General features: G+C 34.4%; 2 protein-coding genes across 4 annotated transcripts in view; one reads left to right on the top strand and one right to left on the bottom strand.

Moving 5' to 3' along the window:
• The first annotated feature begins 364 nt into the window (after positions 1 to 364).
• Positions 365 to 9,785, top strand: LOC117124328 (rho GTPase-activating protein 19-like). 2 transcript variants are annotated; one of them, XM_033270534.1, is made up of 12 exons: positions 365 to 644; positions 961 to 1,047; positions 1,776 to 1,985; positions 2,124 to 2,377; positions 3,467 to 3,559; positions 5,628 to 5,732; positions 5,881 to 6,042; positions 6,359 to 6,478; positions 7,026 to 7,097; positions 7,405 to 7,551; positions 7,683 to 7,970; positions 8,386 to 9,785. In XM_033270534.1, the coding sequence occupies exons 1-12, from the start codon at positions 431 to 433 to the stop codon at positions 8,416 to 8,418; spliced, it is 1,785 nt and encodes a 594-aa protein (XP_033126425.1). In that variant the 5' UTR covers positions 365 to 430; the 3' UTR covers positions 8,419 to 9,785. The 2 variants fall into 2 exon arrangements, with proteins under 2 accessions (XP_033126425.1, XP_033126424.1); XM_033270533.1 differs by having other exon boundaries at positions 7,680 to 7,970.
• An 816-nt stretch (positions 9,786 to 10,601) lies between these two features.
• The window catches only part of LOC117124329 (ribonuclease H2 subunit A-like), a 10,483-nt gene continuing 1,634 nt past the window's right edge, over positions 10,602 to 19,450 (bottom strand). The window contains exons 1-8 of one of the 2 annotated variants that reach the window (XM_033270535.1): positions 18,947 to 19,161; positions 16,193 to 16,264; positions 15,963 to 16,089; positions 14,481 to 14,568; positions 13,713 to 13,850; positions 13,136 to 13,223; positions 12,463 to 12,586; positions 10,602 to 11,591 (exon numbers count right to left, since the gene is read on the bottom strand). In XM_033270535.1, coding sequence (XP_033126426.1) covers positions 11,456 to 11,591; positions 12,463 to 12,586; positions 13,136 to 13,223; positions 13,713 to 13,850; positions 14,481 to 14,568; positions 15,963 to 16,089; positions 16,193 to 16,264; positions 18,947 to 19,082 — 909 coding nt within the window. In that variant the 5' untranslated portion in view covers positions 19,083 to 19,161 and the 3' untranslated portion in view covers positions 10,602 to 11,455. Of the gene's footprint in view, positions 11,592 to 12,462; positions 12,587 to 13,135; positions 13,224 to 13,712; positions 13,851 to 14,480; positions 14,569 to 15,962; positions 16,090 to 16,192; positions 16,265 to 18,946; positions 19,162 to 19,450 lie in introns of those variants that run through there. The other variant, XM_033270536.1, reaches the window with a different exon arrangement.

Below are 19,450 nucleotides of genomic sequence, written 5' to 3'. Positions count from 1 at the left end.
TATATTGAAGAAAAATGTTGCAAAAACTTAGATTTACATTAAATAACTTGTGGCCGAGTTGACTTGTGGCCGAGTTGATTTGTGGCCGAGTTGACTTGTGGCCGAGTTGGCAGAAGCCGAAATTTTTTCGGCCGAGTTGATTTGTGGCCGAGTTGACTTGTGGCCGAGTTGACTTGTGACCGAGTTGACTTGTGACCGAGTTGACTGTGGCCTAGTTGACTTGTGGCCGAGTTGACCTGCACCCATTTCATGATGATGCATTGTTTCACAATAACAGTTGGTTATTCTTTAAATGCCTGTTCTTTATCCTGTAAATTTACTCAGGAACCTTTGTAGGATGCGTTTTATTTTAATATAATAATTGTGTGTCAATATCATTTATTGTATAGCCTGTCATTACCAGAAATCAGCATATGAAATCAGCATTTAGATGATGGCTCGTCAACTCTTGTGTAACCCTTTACATTATGTGGAAGTTATGAAACACAAGTACCCGGAGAAGCTGACTGAGTGGTGCTGCACTGAGCTGTCAAACTTGCTGGACTTCAATGGACCAGTGGGCCTAGGACAGATCTTGGCTGGAAAAGTTGATGTACGGCAGGGAAAGACAATTGTTAAGAAATTCCAGAAGAATAAGAAAAAGGGTAAGCGACAAGCAGATATTTCATGAACAATATATCATCATTACTATCATATCATCATTATCACCATCATTTATTCATCATTATCATTATCATCATCATAATAATCACCATCATTGCTGATCATCATCACTGAGCTGAAGTTGTATTGATAATGTCAAAAGACAATTTGGTATATAATTAAATTTATTTAATTTCCCTGTGTAAGTTTTCTTCCAGTTTCCTACCATCTTCTACACACACACACATCCACACACAACCATCGACTCCATCTGTATTACCATAGTGTACAATGAATGTATTGTTACTGTATTTTCAGGAACAAGTTCTACAGGTGTGTTTGGAGCACCTTTAACAGAGGAAGGGTATTGTCATGCCCGTCTGCTTATAGAGTTTTTGAAGCAATGTAAGTATTTTGCCAGAGTAAAAAACATGCTATAGAGCAGGTATGAGCATAAAAATCGATCGGAGAGCCAAAGATAATTTTTGATTTAACACTGTTCATGCTCTGCTTTTATTCCACTTTATTCTCAGTTTTAAAATACTTTTTACAGATGGTCTGTGTCGGGCCATAAAAAAACAAGGTGTTTTCTAGCCATAAATGTCTGGCGGCCTGCACACATAGGGTTATATTTAATTTTCACGGGCCACAAAAAAATCACTGTTGGGCCACACTTTGCCGACCTGTGCACTAGAAAAAATAGACATCTTTTATGAAAAAATAAAATAATGATCTCAAGATGACAAAAATCATTATTTTATTGTGTAGTGTTTCAAGGGGAGGAAGGGGGGTGGGGGTGTAATTGAATGAGTAAAGTTTTTAATCATGAATGATAGATGACCGTCTTCAGGAATAGAGTTTCTTTTCTTTTCTTAATTACCATATCCAACTGTATTTTTTGAATGGAGAGAAACACAGTACAGTAAATATATAAACCCTGCCAAGACCGACTTTTTCAATTTATCTGGCCATCAAATAATTCTGGCAGCAACAAAGCTGAATGAGATTTTACTTTGAAAAACACAATTTATTAAATGTATTATATCAACCTATTCTAATAACAAATTGTTTAATATCTACCTTATTGTACACAATATACATTTTTATATTTGCCAATTATTATCTTTCTACAGATGTAACAAAAGAAGGTATATTCCGAGTCCCCGGCAACTCTGAGAGGCAAAGGTTGCTAAAGGAAAAGATTAACTCAGGTGTTGTTATTGATCTGGACAGTGATCGATTTACTCCGCATGATGTTGCATGTGTACTTAAGACATTCCTTGGGGATTTGCCGGAACCCTTACTGACAGACCGGCATTACACCGCTCATGTTCAAGCAGCAGGTTAGTAAGCAACGTTCAATTTTTTTTATATTTTGGAAAATAAATTGAATTTTTTTATTCATAAAATAATGATAATAGTGATTTGATATTTCCCTCTTTATTATAAAATGATAAAGAATAAATCACTTCTTTCTTTAGAATTAACTTACAAGATGCACGAGCAGTTCAAAAGCAGTGATCCGGCCATGCGGAAGAAACTGTATGAGAAGCGCAGGACCGAACACATAATGGCAGTTACAAATCTCATGTTAATGCTTCCGGTCAACAACTACAAGCTGATGAAAGATCTTCTGGATCTCCTCCATCAAATCACAGAAGAACATGAGCTGAGCAAGATGACCGCCTTCAACTTGGGTGTCATGTTTGCTCCACATATTCTCTGGCCAAGATATGTAAGTTATATATAAAGTATTTCTCCTCTTTGATAAAACTAACGTTAATTTACATCTTAGGTTGGGCACTCACTCGTTGTGTGTTGAGACGGTCGTACAACAAATCCAACTCCACTACCTGCGAGCGCTAGACGGCGCAATGGTGGAAGTCTGAGCTAATCATTCAAATGCTTGTGTCGTGGCATTGCGTTCTCCATAGAATCACATCGGCTGATGGCCGCATTGAGTGCGCAGCTTTTCATTTATTATATTAGTTGTTTGTACCTTCCTCTAAAGCTCTTTTATAAACAATAATTGATAAATAAGCCGTTAAAAAGTTTGCCTATTATGTTGAATGTATTTGATCTATGCTAATCGTTACAAGGGAATGTAAGAGAATGCATGCTGTGTATATTTATCAATATTTCCAAAGACCCTTCTTTGAGACATTGTGTATAAAACATTATAAATGCCATTTGTGACCCAAGCTCACAAACAGACTGTAAACTCGTTCTTAGGCCAAAATGAGTTTTTGTTATAATGGCATAGAACATATCATTTACTTTAAAATGACAGTTAAATGAACTCAATCGGGTGTCTGGAAGCAAAGTTATGACCGTTTGAATAATTGTCATCTTTCTTAAATCAAGTTTTGAGAAAAATGCTTTTATTTTCGGCAGGTTTCTTTCATTTTTCACTAGCTCCATCCGAAAAGGGCTAAATTTTACCTCTTACAGTTGGAAACTTCGGGAATACTAAGATTAATAGTTATACTTTATTTATTACACAAAAACCCAATTCACACAAAATTCACGTTCTACGCCCTATTCTGGGTATTGAGGCTTGTTTCTCAATACAGTGCAGTGCGAGTTTACAGCCCTTTTGTGAGCTTGGGTCACATTTAATAAAAATAAAAAAATATGAGTTTACCAACTGACTATAAAATTGTTGTGTAATAGCATGATGCCATTATAAGGGCAGATCGCAGATATTCTTCACAAGAGTCTCAACCTGCACAGAAAAACATTTACTTATATATCAGACCATAGCGCATTATGCCAACAAGGCTTAAATTGTTTAAGATTATGTGGTTTTTTTTTTTTTAAATAGTTCACAACAGATGATGTTCGAGACCAAAACTTTGTGAACATGCTCAACTGTGCTGTGGAATTTATGATCACAAACTGCAAGCAGATATTTAAGGTGAGCTATAAATTTAGAATTTGTTTTTGCTTTCATTTGGCCTAATAATAAACCAATAAGCTTGCACGTAACAATACAGTAATGGTAACAATTTTTTCAATCCATGTTCAAAGAAGCAAATTATATATTTTTTACTAGCAGAAGCTGGTGGGTATTACAGTAGACAAACATCTACATCGGTCTAATATTTAATTATTTTTTAACCATCACCCCTGTGTATTAATGCTTTTATTACTAATAATATGCACAAATTACATGTCTAAAATTGTCTGATGATGTCTAAATCGGTCATAAGATTATTTCCACGCATGTTACTTTAGATAGCAGAGAGTCACAAGTACCCTCAGCAGTACTCACCGTACCTGACACTTCCAGACCAAGTGGTAATGATCCTCTGGTACCACTTCTGGTATATCTTGGTGGTATACCTCTGGTAATTGGGGAAAAAATATGTGGGTTGAGTAAGAGCGTGGACACTAATTCACTTCAAATCTGGTTTGAGGGAAAATGCTTTCCTGTTAGTGAAATTTTTTTTTCCCAATTTGTCTAAAAAAATCTGTTCAGGGTCTGGGGTGGGGGGGGGAGAGGTTACTGTGGGTAGGAGAATATTCATCATTTCTGTATTTCTCTCTATAGTTGGTGTTTTGTTTAGTAAAGCTTTTTCCATACTATCAAGTTTTATGTCACATACCTGTGATTGGTTCATTTGGGTATGATGCGACATCATGCCCATATATGGGTATATCACAGAAGATGGTCACATAAAACTTGGTAGGGTACAAAATTATTATTATCTATAATTACTATATTACAAAAGTAAACATTGCGTATTATTTTGCCATGAATACAAATAGAAACTTTTCTGATAAGCTCCCAAAATTTTCAAAAAAAATAGGCTTGCCATCCCAAAACCAGCATACTGTTGTTAAATGGTAAACTGAGTAATTAGCATAAGAATGTGGCCTACTTTAGTAGAGAGACAGTAAAATGGCCCAATATTTTAAAGCTTAAAGTGCGGAGAATATGACTATTATATATTAAAATGCCAATTTTGATGTATTGGCCACACTATTGCTGGTTTTGGGAATGTAAGCCTCAAATGGAAATTGTGAACAAGTGGTAATGGTGCAAAAATCTGGATAGTTTTAAAATCGTAAGAGCAAAGCTGTGGTATAGGAAATGGGAGCATGCTGTAACAACTGGTGGTAGAAATGTCAGAAGAGAACAATCCTAAAGCTCAAAACCTGAAGAATGTTTCAGATTGATAAAGGAGTTAGTGTACATAAAGACAGTGAGTGAATTCCAAGTATCTAATTCCTGAACAAATCATAAGGATTTTAAATTCCAAGAGAATATTCTGGGGGTGTGAGCTTTAGGTGCCTTCAAATTGAACAAGACGTCTGTCTAGTGAAATTTCCTGTTACTCTCTTGTACTGGTACTTTACTGTTTATTTTAAAGTTAGTAGAAATGGAACACATTTTCATTTGGTAGATGAAATTTCGAATTTAGCTGTTGGTTTTACCTGTATCTTCAATATTATCTATGGGTACAGAAAGGAGAATAATGCTTTTGAATACAGTACAGTACTGAAAACAGGTGATATGGGATCTCTGTATAATATCAAAAGTGTATGTTCTAAAACCTTGCTACTTTCATGTTGTTTTATTCTTTGTGAATATTCTTTTTCCTAATAAATACTGTTTACAGGTAAGTAAAGTATAATTACAATAACACAAACAAAAATTAAAATATAGTTTTTAGATTTTTTGGTTGCTTTAGGAAAAGACCATGAGGTTTTGGTCAAAAAGTAGCCCAGGATTAGTACTGTAAATTGATTTTTGAGCATTATAAAAAATCAATCTTGAAAATCATGGAATATTTACAGTATAATAAATGAATGTATCAACCTGATACATGTGTTCTTTAAATTATTATTATTATTATTATTGTTACTATTATTATTGTTGAGAAGAATTTTAATCGAGTATTTTAAATGTTTCATATGTATTTGTATATTACTAATTAATCTGTACATTTCAAATTTTCAAATCTTGAATCCTGTTTTAGGTTCCTGCTCATATCAAAATACGCTGCGAAAAGTTTGTAAAAAGCGGTGGAAAGGAATCAGCCATTGAAGACTGCTCAGAAGACAAGGTGTGGGAAGAAACGAAGGTACAGTTAATAATGATGAATCTAGCCACAAAGCAAATTTAGCTCAGCTCTTGTTTGCTTGAGCATGTTTTTGACCATGTGAATACTGAACATCATGAAAGCTGACATTATTTTTCTTTAAAACAATTAATCTTGTATCTTGATTTAGGCTAGCGATGAAGCAGACAGCGGGCTTGTAATCAGTGGCCCACAGCCGGCTACAGTGCAGGTCAAGAATGAACTGAACAACACTGGTGATGCCTTATCTCAACTCTACAGTGACGTCCAATCAATGCCACCCAGTGCTAAGAAACGCAAGCTTATGAAACAGGTTAGGAAAGCCATTGCATTCTGGGTGATGAAGTATATAATTATTAATATGTATTTGATGTGGAAAAAACAGGTCTCTTATACACATCTAGATGTGTATAAGAGACAGATATATATAATATATCCTTCCTATATAAATATAATCTGTCTGATTAAAGATATGAATTCCATTGTTAATATTATATTCAACATATTCGTCGTTCGTCTTTCTAAATGTGGTTTATTTATTAAAAGATAACAGCACACAGCAAATTTATTTGTGGGGGGTTTTTGTATGTATAAGTAATTAAATTTTCTATTCTATTGTATTTCATCAGTTTATGAAGAATAGTCATATGCCCGGAACTCCGACTAGAATACGAACAGATGCTGATAGTTATGCAAGAGAAAGGCAACGGAAGCATGGAAGAAGTCGGTCCTTAGGGGAAATTATTGTTGTAAGTATTTAATAATGGTATTTATAATTTATTCATGGGATTTGCATTTGTTGCACTTCAGATTAAAAAAAAATTAGTATGGTTTTCGAATCCAAACTCTTTTCACTTCGTTTTTGTCCATGGGCAAAGCACTTTTCTCTCCCTTTCTCTACCTGGAGGTATAATGGGCACATGTAGGTTGGAATACTAATGCAACAGTCACTTGTTATTGTAGATAGTGGCCCAGGGAGCTGTGAATGTGTTTCATAGGCATTTGTTCAAAGTTCAAATTTGTTAGTTTGCTTCTTTTTTTTTTTTTTCAAAGTACCCTGAATGAAATTTGAGGTTCGAAAACATTAAAATAATATATTAGTACAGTACTGCAGATAATGCAACATAAATAATATTTAATAAATAAATCTAATGTGTATCTATAGTGAAAATAACAATAGCTATTGGCACAATAGATAGGTTTATGACCTAAGATTTTAATGTGAAGAGCATATAATTGTTAGTAAGGCAGCATAACAAAGAGCCGACATATTACCATTGTTTCTTAATTTTGCAGAAGAATATGGAAAATCGTTTTATAAGTAAGAAGAAAAGGCAAGCTCCAGCACCCCCGGAAAATGATGCTGAGGCAAGTTACTGTTTTTATTTAAATTTTAGATGTTATTACAGTAATATACCATAGTGTATGTTTGGATGAATTACATACTGTACAGCACTATATATACTTTGGAAATGATTTTTGACATTTTAACTTTATGTACTGTGACCTATGTATTTTATGCCAATGGCCAGAGGCATTTTCAAAAACATAATAAAGTATTTTCCCAATTTTGAATATTTACACAAATGCTGTGTTATTGCTTGGGGCTGGATAAAACTTGACCTGTTTAACATGCAGAGTTTAAATTAAGATTCAATGCCCTGTTTCTTCACAGGTTCGAAAGCATTTCCATGCGGAACGACAAGTTATGCATGAATTGAAGTCGCAACTTTTTAATCTAACGCCGGAGAGCTCGACACCTACACGGACAATTAAAATAACACGTACAATATATCAAGATATGTCGGATGCTAAACAAAGGGTAAATAATCATAATCATGATTAAATAACAACACCAATGCTAATGAACAATAGAACATTCCATGATTAGTGTACTTACAGTATGCAAGTATTGTATTTTTTTTTATCTTATTTTAAATCACATTTCAGACAACAAGAACCTCATCAAGTCCACTATCCAGTCAGCATCAATCAGAGGCCAACAAAAATACCAGCAAAGACTCTCCACGGACGAGACGGTCTCGGGCCATCCAGGCACGAAAGGAGGCAAGAAACAGACCCCAGCCTGTCACAAGGATGAAAAGTGATCACACATCTTCTAGTAGGCCAGTACCTGCACCACGTACATCAGTTAATAGCCCGATGAAACGGCAGCATGATGAAGGGAGAGCTATTAGTAAGGGTGGAGAAAGTGGACGGTTGTACATGACAAGACAAATGGTATGTAGTATGGCTACTACACACACTTGCTATTACTGAAAGTACTGTACAGGGGGTAACAAATTCACCGAGTATATAGGATACTGACTTTTCCCCTAATTTGACTCCCAACTACTGGTGGCCCAAAACATTTGTACTCGCTCATGTTTATTCATTTCAGCATTTGGTAATGGACCATTGTCAAACTTTACTGACCAATCAGAACTGGGCCAGGAATATGCACATGTTCTACAAACACATTAGTTGTCTCATAAACACATGTGCTTATTCATGTTTACACTATTGTTTTGTGGGAAATTGGCAGCAATATACCAGTAACTGGGGTGGCACAGTACAAACTTTTGCATGCCAGCAAAACAAGAAATATAAAAAAGGCCAACATAAGATTTTTAATCGCAACATATTTTTCTTACAGAGTACTAACAGTAGAAGAGTTGCTGAGGTATGAGTCAGATGATCAAGTTTCTCTGTTGTCAAGACAACTGCAATACTGTATTAGCAGCCACAGATGAGTTAATACAGATGTTAACAGATGCTTCTTGATAGGCTATTACAAACTTTTATAGTGACATCCAAATGATGGAGAGGACCACCACTGAGGAATTCATTGTACAGTACTTTGATCTCCCAGTCATTTTTTTATATCATTATATCCTATGACATCACTGTGATGGCATTTGATGACATCATTGATTTGCAGAAGCATTATTGCGATCAAAGGTTAAGTTGACTGTGATGATCACCAATGTATATCATGAACATATCCAGTCAATTATTCAAAAAAATCTGTTTTATACTGAAAAAAGTTTCAGGTTTTATGTAGTTTTATATTTTTATTTAAAAGGTTAACAAATAACTGGCTTACTGGGAATAATATAATGGTTGAAAATAAATCTTTGAAATACATTTGGAAGAGTGATGTTTCCAAATAGTACATAAAACAACTACATACTGCACCAGGGCAAGCAGTACAGAAATTAAATGTTTACCCATGCTTGAAGCATTTATCCTACAGTATATCGATAAGGGAACAACGTTTTAATACTGTTAGTAGTATGGGAATGGAAGTTTATGACTATTTATTTTATTGATTTTAAAATATTTACCATGCTAATTTTACTGTGCAAACTAATTTTCATCTTAGTATGTATTGTAAATAGAAATTTTCAAAGTTTTTATGTTAATATTAATTCTAAGTGTATTATGTTGATTTTAATTATAGCTAGTTCTTGTTATAAACTTTTAATTATAAAGTTATTTTATGACACAAGTAATTGATTTTATTTTGGTATTTTACTTTAAATTTTAAAATGTTTATTATATTTGAAAGAACATGATTTGTTGGGAGAATGGGCAACCTATACAACATAATACATTATATAGTGATCATAAGATCAGTATGTTTAACCATATTTATTTCTATGTGGTCTTTATTATTAGCTAAATATTTGATATACAGTAGATTGCCTAATGTGTGATTTATTTTGATACAACCAAAGTCATGTACATTGTAAAAATACAGATTAGTCTATGTACTTGCAAGTTTTAAACACTAGTTCTTGGGTAAATACTCTACTGTAATATTATTAATCTGCTGGCCACTACCATTCAGTAATTCACATAACAAAAAAGGCAAGTAGGATAGGTTAAGTTGGTGGGAAAGTATACTGTACATTAGTCTATGGGTAAAGTACTTAGTATATACACAGAACTGTATTTTTAGATTCTTCTAGTGATCATTGTTGTAGCTATTGTTGATAAAGCATTCTTTTGAACAGCTCATGCTATATGTAAATAAATTACATGAATAACCTATACGGTAGCATGTACTGTATTCTGTTACTTCTCATCATTAAAAATACATGCACCCTGCACTCTAAAAGCTACACCAGTTTCCAATTAGTAGGGGTGCCAGCGTCTGAAATCAAGTGAGGGGGAAAAGTAAAATTTTAGGGGGAAATATAATTAATTTATCACAACACACATTAACAGATAATGTTTCTATCCATATGCTTGTTATTACAAATGTAAAAAGTTTGTTAAATGCATTGTTTTTTTTAAGTGGTTTTGAAATGACATATGATGGCCAATCTTACAATGTTCATTTTTCCGGGAAAACTGGGTGGGAAAGAAAATTATCCCCCTATCCAGTTGATTCATGCAATACATAGTCTTGTTTCTCATTTCCATATCAACTAATAACACATTTATAGTCCAAGATGCACATTTAAATCATATTTATTTTTTCTCTCCATGGATGAAGAATAAATGTGTAATACACTGCTAATACAGGATTGTAATATTCATAGCAGTCGGCAACCTTTTAGAACCCAAAATAAATTTTCAATATCTTCTCATGACCCAAGGCCTAGAGTTATCCCACTTCTAAAAAATGTCATCCTATATGATACAGTATATCAAGATACTGGTACATTTCTGTTATGACAATGGCATAAAGAACCCTTCAATTACGATTGTAAACTCTGGTTCTGCTATAATTATTCCTTGTACATTATTAAAATATTAGTCTGCTTACCAGACTTGTCTGAGCAATGATGCAAAAATAAAGAGCAGTGCATATCAAAACCTGGCTGAGATGTTCAATCACGTGTTGGGAAAAAAAAAACCTGCAGTGATGTATTGCTTAAGGCTGTTTTCCACTGTGTGAATTTATTCGTGTGAATCAACAGCGTCGGTTCGCTTTCTGGGCTCTGATTGGTTGCAAATTTTTTCACAAGCAAAAACTCTGATAAAAACGTAAATGCATGAGCCAACACTTTCCATTTGCACGAATAAATCGGCCTTGTGGAAAATAGGTTTAACAAGGCCTACTCAGGGTCAGTGGTGTAATAATAATTGTCTATCCAAATAAAGCTAATACTGTAATAATAATAGTGTAATAATAATTGTCTATCCAAATAAAGCTAATACTGTAATAATAATATTATTGATTGCCAATCTCTTATTGAGGCCTAAACGCACATTTAGGACCAAATTAAGCCATAAAAACTCTCCCCATGGGGCCTAACAAGGATTTTTTTTATTCCGGGCCGTCCACCGAGGCTCCGTCGTCGCCTTGGTTAGGACCCCTCCGCCGGACACATCTGACCCCTTGTCGGCAAATTTCTGGTGCCACAGTTTTGTCAAGCTTATCAATTCAAAACACAAGCAGACATTTAACACAAATTTGAAAAATATAGCTACAACATTTTATTAAATTGTTTAATCACAAGTTTTGGTTCAATGTTCTGAGAAACCTCCGATTTTTTAGTTTTACTGTAACTGCAACACTCCTTAACACCTATTTTACTTTTTTTCTTTGAGACACGGATGTGACCCGATGGCCCTAAAAAGTTTATCCATGACCTACATGTGACTCATGGAGTGGCAACCATAGCACTACAGTATTTCTGACAGATTTTAGGAAAATATCCAATGGGCAGGGCTAAGTGGAATGGTTAATACTTTTTTTTTAGGTTAATTCATCAAAAGTTGGTAACCTGAGTTAAATGTCTTTCTTCAAAGAATTTGTGTTTTTTAAACTTTTCAGAGTCTGTTGGAGCAAAGTAAGAGAGAACTGATTTGGTTCCCTTGGTATCCTCATCTTCATCTTCATCATCCCTATAAAAAATAATGAGTTTTTATTTAAAACATCAGATTAAGAATAAGAGCTCTAGGCAATTCATCTGAAAATAAGTACAGTTCAACTTTGCTGTAATTAAATCACGTTTTAGTGTGCCGCCTCCGTATATCGTAATCCAAGGCTTAAAAAGTCTCTGAGAAATGCAATGGCTAAAAACTGCTTTCTTAAAAAATTCGGAAAAAACCCCAAAATTTAATAAAATAAAATATAATTTTACTTGTAGGGTTTTTTTTTTACAGATGTAAAGCAAGTATGGAATTCTACAACTGTTGCAATGTATGGAATTCTACAAATGTGGCAATAGCGCTACATCCTAGTTGGAGGCAGGATTATATACTACCAAAGAGTATAGAATTAGGTCTGACTGCCCTGATTTTGCATGCACACGCAATGGAATGTTAAAAAAGTACTGGCAGGAGGTAGGGGGCACCCTATTAGAATTTGAATAGGGTTTGATCGAAACTTGCATTTTAAGGACACGCCTCTTCGTCGCAGTACTTTTTGAGATAGGATTACATTCCAATGAAACCACGAGAGTTGGAACTCGTGCAGTTCTACACTTTTTGATACCACCGGTCAGATTAGTGGAATGCCCTTGTGTCAGGATCATTACACGGATATGTATGGTAAACATCTGACAATATTTAGCTTTAATATACTTGACTTGCGTTTGTATTTTGCTTATCTGCCATACATCAGACCAGTGGCATACAAACTGGTAGGCACCATTCCCTGATGATGACGTGCGACTTGTCGAAACATGCCATTTATTAGTATCACTATTATTATTTATTATGTTGTGAACCAATATAAATATCATGTGGTGACTGATATAGAAGAGTTGCATACCAAAACACTTTAACAGCTTTCTCGTCTAGAATGAAACTAGCTGTAGACCAACTAAATCGTACCACACTCGGAAAACCAAACACTTTATCAATGTTTTCACGCAGCCATTGTTTCGTACTTGGATCTAAAAACATAAATGTAAAAATACCATAACTACTGATTTTTTTTTTTAAAGATATGTTGTGTTGAACTAATTAAAAATTAGGGTACTGTATAGTATTTTCAAATGTCAGTTAATTGGCAGGAACAGGAAGCAATACATGTATTTACCTTCACTCTAGGAGGTTATGTATTCATTGCTGTCTTTCTGTCTGCCTGTTAACACGATTACACAAAAACTAATAAAATCTAGTGGAATGGTACATAATAATCAAAGAAAGACACCATTTCACGGAAATTCAATTATTTACCCTCAAGCATAAAAGAAAATAATGGAATTTCCCCTCATCTTCAGGCAGCACTCAAGAAATAATGTACCTGAACATGGACGATTCCATTATTTTCTTGAGGGTATGCTGCAGTTTTGCTCCTCATACACGGCCTGCTTATGGTTGGTATTCAGGCACAGGTCGGAGGTATGCACTCTATGAAGTGACTTCTCTAGTTCTTCTAGTTATTTTAAAATGTACAAAATGAGAAATTCAATTTTGTTTGAAATAAAAGTGTCCCGAACCTGATGGGTATCCAGATACATCTTTAGCCAGGGTATACTGGTCACCCTCAGAAAATGTCCATGTTTTCAATACTCTATCTCGTACGACCTGCAAAGAAAGAAATCAATGAGATATTGTTTGATTTGAAGGTGCACATTCAGTGTTAGGAAAGAATGTACGGTATTGTGGTAGCAGAATCTACCAGTCCAGTAGAACAGGCGATTTCTCCAACCCTACCCCAGTCCTAATGCAGGCCTTGTGTAAAAAGCTGGCACTTCCCCAGACTTCTTATGTGCTTCATGGCATAAGCGAGGTGAGTAAAAAATCACCTCACATCACCTAGCAAACTAATTACTCAACTTAGCCTCTACTTCATCTTCATGCGGTTTAAAGTCCATATCCGGGAAGACTTCCACCAGTTCCACCACTGGAACCACTGGCGAGTGAGCTGTATGAACCAGCGCCGATATTATAACTGAAGGTTACAGTGTCCCTGACTTAACTGATCGTCTAATCAATTTGCCACACTACCTTCATCAACACTACTAGATCACACGGCACTGGTGTAGATATGAATGGATAAAATGTAAACATTACCTTTGCACAGATACTTGCAGCACTAACAATAGGGAACTTTGCATCAGCCTTAGATTCCACAGTGATGGTTAAATCTGGAAAGATACCTTGCAGTTTTTCTTGATATTTTACAGCAGGTCCAACAGTATCAACATAAACCTACATTAATGATTAAAATATGTGTTTCTAATTTCCCACAAGCACCCAAAATATTCGAGAATCAGAATTTTTAACATTTTCATGTTTTTGCATTTCATAAAAGAAGATATATTGTAAAACATTGCTGCAAAATATCTATCAGTAAATCTAACTAAAAAATATATTAAATTTATTTTTAAAATACAAATCTTAAGAATATACTATTGATTTTGGAATCTTTGGAAGTTTAACTGTAATATCAATAACAATAGTTTACCTCCAACATGAATAATCCAAATCTTATAATAATAAATATTAATAATAATAATTATAATTTGATAATTAATTTAAAATTTTAATGACGTGCTGTGGTGAATATGATGTGATATGTCATCATAAAACCTTTCAGTTGAATGAATCTTTCTGGGGTGCCAATCAAACAAGTGACCAATCAGAACAGTGCTAATAATCCAGGCGCATTTTCCCACAAAAGTTTATGTACAATTACGCTAAATTGTTTTGTGAGAACTTATATTGGAGACCAATATCGCTAGCATACATCCTAAAGCACGGTCTGCATATCAAAGGGGTGAGGCTTAGCAGAAAGATCCACTACTGTAGGATAAGGATTGAATACATGTACCAACATACTTCAGTGAGATTAACACCATTCTTCAGCGCAAGTTTTACCAGTCCGATTGCAGAATCCATCGATATAGCATTCAAACTGTACTTGCTCCTTTAAAGAAGGAAACACTTGATTCAAAATGATGTCAATATTACCAATATGTATAAGCTCTCTTCTAATCCTATATTTTAAGTGCATGATATTAAATGAGGCTTGCCATCCGAAAACCAGTATCAAATTTTTAATTTATTCTCATTTTCCACATCATAAGCTTTAAAATGATGGGTTATTTACTGGAATCGACTTTACTAATACTAATACCAAGGTTATGAGTAAAAGTATTAATACAGTACTCTGGTATTGGAATGGCAAGCCTCAAATATGCCTGCCTTCAAATTTCAAGGTACTGGCTCAAGAATCTTTCACAGCCAAGTACTTTCTTCTCATGACTAAAAACAACCCTAAGCCTCATACAGATACTTTATAATAAAGCGTTATAATTTCATCCAGTAATAATCTCGCAACCCATATTTTGCACTCAAGTCACATTTTTCAGCGCTACGGAAATTTTGCATATACTACAGATATTTGAAGTCTTGGTTTACTGAAATGCATTTTACTAACTTGAAAAGTCTAATTTATATTAATAAATTTAAAGAAATCATTAATCTAATCTAACTTCTGATATTAAATTAATCAATTACTGTATGTATATTAAATTAATTAATGCATATGTTTTTGATTTATTTTAAACTAAAGATACTATTTAATTTCACATTTTAATCACATTTATTATACTTAAACAAATTCTTTAATGTTTATACTTTTTTTATGTATTTTTGTATTTTTATATTTTACCACCTATGGCCTTGCACGGCCTTGATGAAAAACACCCTTGGGTGATCAAGTTTTTCCGTGTTTAAATAAAGTAATTATTATTATTATTATTATTATTATATTCATGGGTTAGCAAAGAGAAAACAAAAATGCAGATAAAAATACAAAAATACAAGCAAAGCTAGGCAACACTTTCTTTATACCTTGTTTTGCAAAACTTATATTTTGAACATCTTCAGAGAAAGGCAGAAAAAAATAAATATAAAATTATATTTTCTTATTGAGCAAATGGTTTTGCCAAAAACATCCAGATGGAGGAGAAAATAAAAATAAAATGTTATTGTTGAATGTGAACAGTATGGAAATGGGATGGATTAAATGCTTTAAATTTATATAATTAGGAAAAAATATCCATTTCCTATTTTTGGAGATTTCAAGGCAGCAGCGGGCATAATAAAAATAAAAATAAAATTTTTTCCTGAAATTTCCAATTTTTAGTGGCGATGAGTGTGCTAATTAATCAAAAAATAAAATTTCATTTTCATTTGAAATCATCATGATTGGCAGGCAGTGGTTTCGCTAAACAAGATATAAAAAAGTCTTGCCCCAACCGCTAATCAATCGCCACATTACTATATGCAAGTATAAAATACTGATTAAAGCCTAACCTCTTAAGCATGTTGTTTGAAATGAATGTAGGTGATATGACTTCCACTTCAAACCCCAGCAGGTCACCAGCCTCTTCTATACTCGTAAACAAACCTTCACGTTTTTCTTCAGATAAAGTTTTGGAATCTGAGTATCAGAAATGAAAAGGCTTTTGTTTATCTAGGTTTATCTAATAGAGTGAAACTGTGTTTCCTCAAGATCAATCTTTAATTTAAGGGTATATACTTACCAGCAAACCCCATGTCTTTCAGTTTTTCTTTCTCGGAAACTGGACAATAGCATATGCCATACACCATAGGACCTGAAGAAAGAACATAGGCTAAATAGAAGTTAACTGTAAACAAAAATTGTTATACAGTAAACTATAGTACTACATTTTATTACATTATTATAAAATAACTGATATCACTATGTTGATGGGTCTGTCAGGAAAATTTTCTGCGATGCCAAATGTAGTCCACATAAGCCAAAATCAGTCCGGCGTCTATTTAGTAGAACCTTGTATTACTATAATATTGCTCATAATTTTTAAAAATCAAATGATAGATAAATATCTTATCTCTCATTATATAATATGTTTTCATTCGTTATGTGTGAAATCATAGGCAAAATTAAGTAAAGCTTCAAACCCAGTAAACTTTGGCGTAAAAGTACTAACAGAAGTTAAACGATGTGGTCTTAAATTGTGTTAATCTCCTTTAGTTTTTTTTCCCTTGTTTTTTTTTGGTTAACGCTGTGACGAAGTACATGCATTGAATTCCAAGAATTCTGACCCCTTTATTTCATGTATTAGAATATCTATTGTATGATCTAATACCCCACACAATAATCCGGAATATTTAAAACTAATAAATTAGTCTTGTGTTTCATTTTAGGCCCAAACCTAGGCCTAACCACAACTGCTGAAATGATGCATGCTGTGTGTATTGCTTAGGCATAGGAAATGCATTATCAGGTGTGTTTGATAAAACACATCCTCAAAAGAATACAAATCATTTTGTCACTGCAAAAGACTTTGCAAGTGTGGGAGAAGCATGAATTACTTTCCTCCACTCCACGCAGGTGAAACAATCATATCCTATGAGCAGCAGACGAGTTACAAGTGAAGTGGCCAGGCCGACGCGGACCAATTTTATCCAAGCGGGGGCCTGTTTTAGCTGGCTAAAATCAACCAGGAGGACCGATTTAATAGTCCGGCGAACCAATTTTTGCGGCCAAAATCTGTCCGCCAGACATTTTTTGGCCAGGACCAATTTTAAGGTGTCAGGTCTTTTCCACAAATTTCAATGTGTGGTACTATTTTTTTTACCTTTTCTGTAGTGTGTAAAGTTCATTTAGAAAAAAAAGATTTCAGTAGACCGTAGTCTACGGTGCTAATAGTAATAGTTAGACCTGTCACTCCATTAATAACCTCCCTGCTTTCTCAACATCATACTGTATAGCGCCAATATGGTTTCGCATCCGGTCCCAAAATGTACAGTAAGTACTACTAAATTATTTATTACTTACAATTATTCAATACTAATACATTCTTTGATGATTTGACTTTCCTACAATCTACTTATTATCAAATAATTATGGTTTCCAATTAATTAACCATTAATTAGGACGGTTAATGTCTTTGTAGTACATGTCAACAACTTTGCGGTGTTGCCAGAATCGGGGCAAAAATATACCGTGGTAGCCATAGATGTGTGCTGAGTTTAAGCGTGCCTAAGTGCAAATAGTACGAATGCCCACTCAAAATGTTATTCTACATTTTGCTTTTATTTTACCTTCATAAAGAAAAATACATTATACAAAGAGACAAAACTACAAAATAAATCCTAATGCAGCGAAATAATTGGTCACAAAAATTACAATTGGGCAAAAATTATATGACAGACACTGGGAACCTCCAGTTGTCAACCGTGGTGCGGCGGAGCTCAGTTGATTGTGTTACTATCGATATACCGTCCTAATTATTGGTTAATTAACTGAATTAGAAACCATAATTATGAAATAATAAGTGGCATATTTGAAAGTCAGATCATAAAAGAACATGTTAGTTTTGAATAATTGTAAGTTTTAAATAATTTGGTAACTGTTTTGAGGGCCAGATGCAAAACCGTATTAGCGCCCATCATCCTTTCTGCTTCAAAATAATTGATAGTTAATATAAAGAAATGTAAAAAACTGATCGAATGTTATTATTGTCCATCCATACACAGAAGTCCATGAACATCCAGAATTAGGAATTGGTTTACAACTGCTATAATAAGAGCCACCGCCTAAGAAGTTACAAAAAAAAAATTACATTCCAAACTAAACGATAGGTATAGGCTATATTGTAATGATTTACTTGGTACAGACAGGAACCTAGCTAGGCCTAGTAGTTTAGTTTAAAGGCAAACCAGAAACTTTAGTTATGCATTTTTTCAAGAATGTTTTATTGGTCAGAATGACTTTGAAGCTCTCAAAATATAGTCATTTCAGTGTTTTGGTTACAGTAATATTTAGAGGAATGGCATCCTTATTTTCCTTCTAGGCTAGTTAGAGCCAAGCATATTGCAATTTTGCGTTTTTACAAGATAGTGGAAAGCAACCATCTTGGAATTATAGGTCTTTAAAGGCAAACCAGAAACTTTAGTTATAGGCCTAGCCCACCCTATAATTAAACTTCAAAGTGCTAAAATGCCTGTCCTACATTATAATTGAGTAGGCCTAGCCTCTAGGCTAGGTCTAACTGCCTGCCTAGGCCCTAGCTGTTTTGTTGTAGTTTATGCCAGGCCCCTAGTCCTTACCCTAAATGCCTACTATAGCCTAGGCCCTACCTATGTACGATAAGAAATGAAGTCAGACCGGACCGAAACCAGCCTACACAGCAGGAGTCTTTGTTTAAGCCTAGGCCTAACTAGGCTAGCCTAGCCTCTAGGCCTAGTAGTACTCCTACGCCCAGGCCTAGCAAGCCTCCTGACACTCACTGCTGGGGACAAAGGCCTACCTAAAACTGGACCCCTTCCAGCCTCATCTATTCCAAGACAGCAGGGCTCTTCTTTGCAAACTGACGGAACATCTGATTGTATTATACAATTTGAAATATTATCACTTTGCACTTGTTCTAAGCTTCTCTCTGACATGGCTTTTGACTGTGTAAAGAAGCCTTAATTCGTACTACTACTCCCGCGCAAATCAAATCAACCATTATTATCAATAACTATGAATACCTCCCTCTCTAGTTTCTTTGCTCTGCATCTGATCCATAGAAATATAATAAGAATAGCTCTATGATCTGATCTGATAATATTATTGCCATTTACTGTACTTTATTTACCAAATTTCGTTCTGTGATGTTAATCGTATTTATTCTCTGTTAGTAGTGTCATTTTGGGGGGTTCTGTGACCATTTTACACATATGACCTACGAATACACTGGAATGGTTATTGTAGAGTTTTAATATAGTTTTTAAAATTATACTGACCAATATCCAGAATGCCAACTGTCTTC

The sequence above is a fragment of the Anneissia japonica genome, unplaced genomic scaffold, assembly GCF_011630105.1.
Source record: "Anneissia japonica isolate Jap-2015-1 unplaced genomic scaffold, ASM1163010v1 scaffold750_len1593409_cov174, whole genome shotgun sequence".
Lineage (NCBI taxonomy): Eukaryota > Metazoa > Echinodermata > Crinoidea > Comatulida > Comatulidae > Anneissia > Anneissia japonica.
This window is presented reverse-complemented; position numbering and strand designations above follow the sequence as displayed.

Excerpts from the sequence above, each read along its gene's own strand:
- LOC117124328 (XM_033270533.1), top strand. The coding sequence starts at position 431 with ATGATGGCTCGTCAACTCTTGTGTAACCCTTTACATTATGTGGAAGTT. Across the intron at positions 1,986-2,123 it reads CGCTCATGTTCAAGCAGCAG|AATTAACTTACAAGATGCAC; the intron begins GTTAGTAAGCAA and ends TTCTTTCTTTAG. Across the intron at positions 7,552-7,679 it reads TGTCGGATGCTAAACAAAGG|ACAACAAGAACCTCATCAAG; the intron begins GTAAATAATCAT and ends ATCACATTTCAG.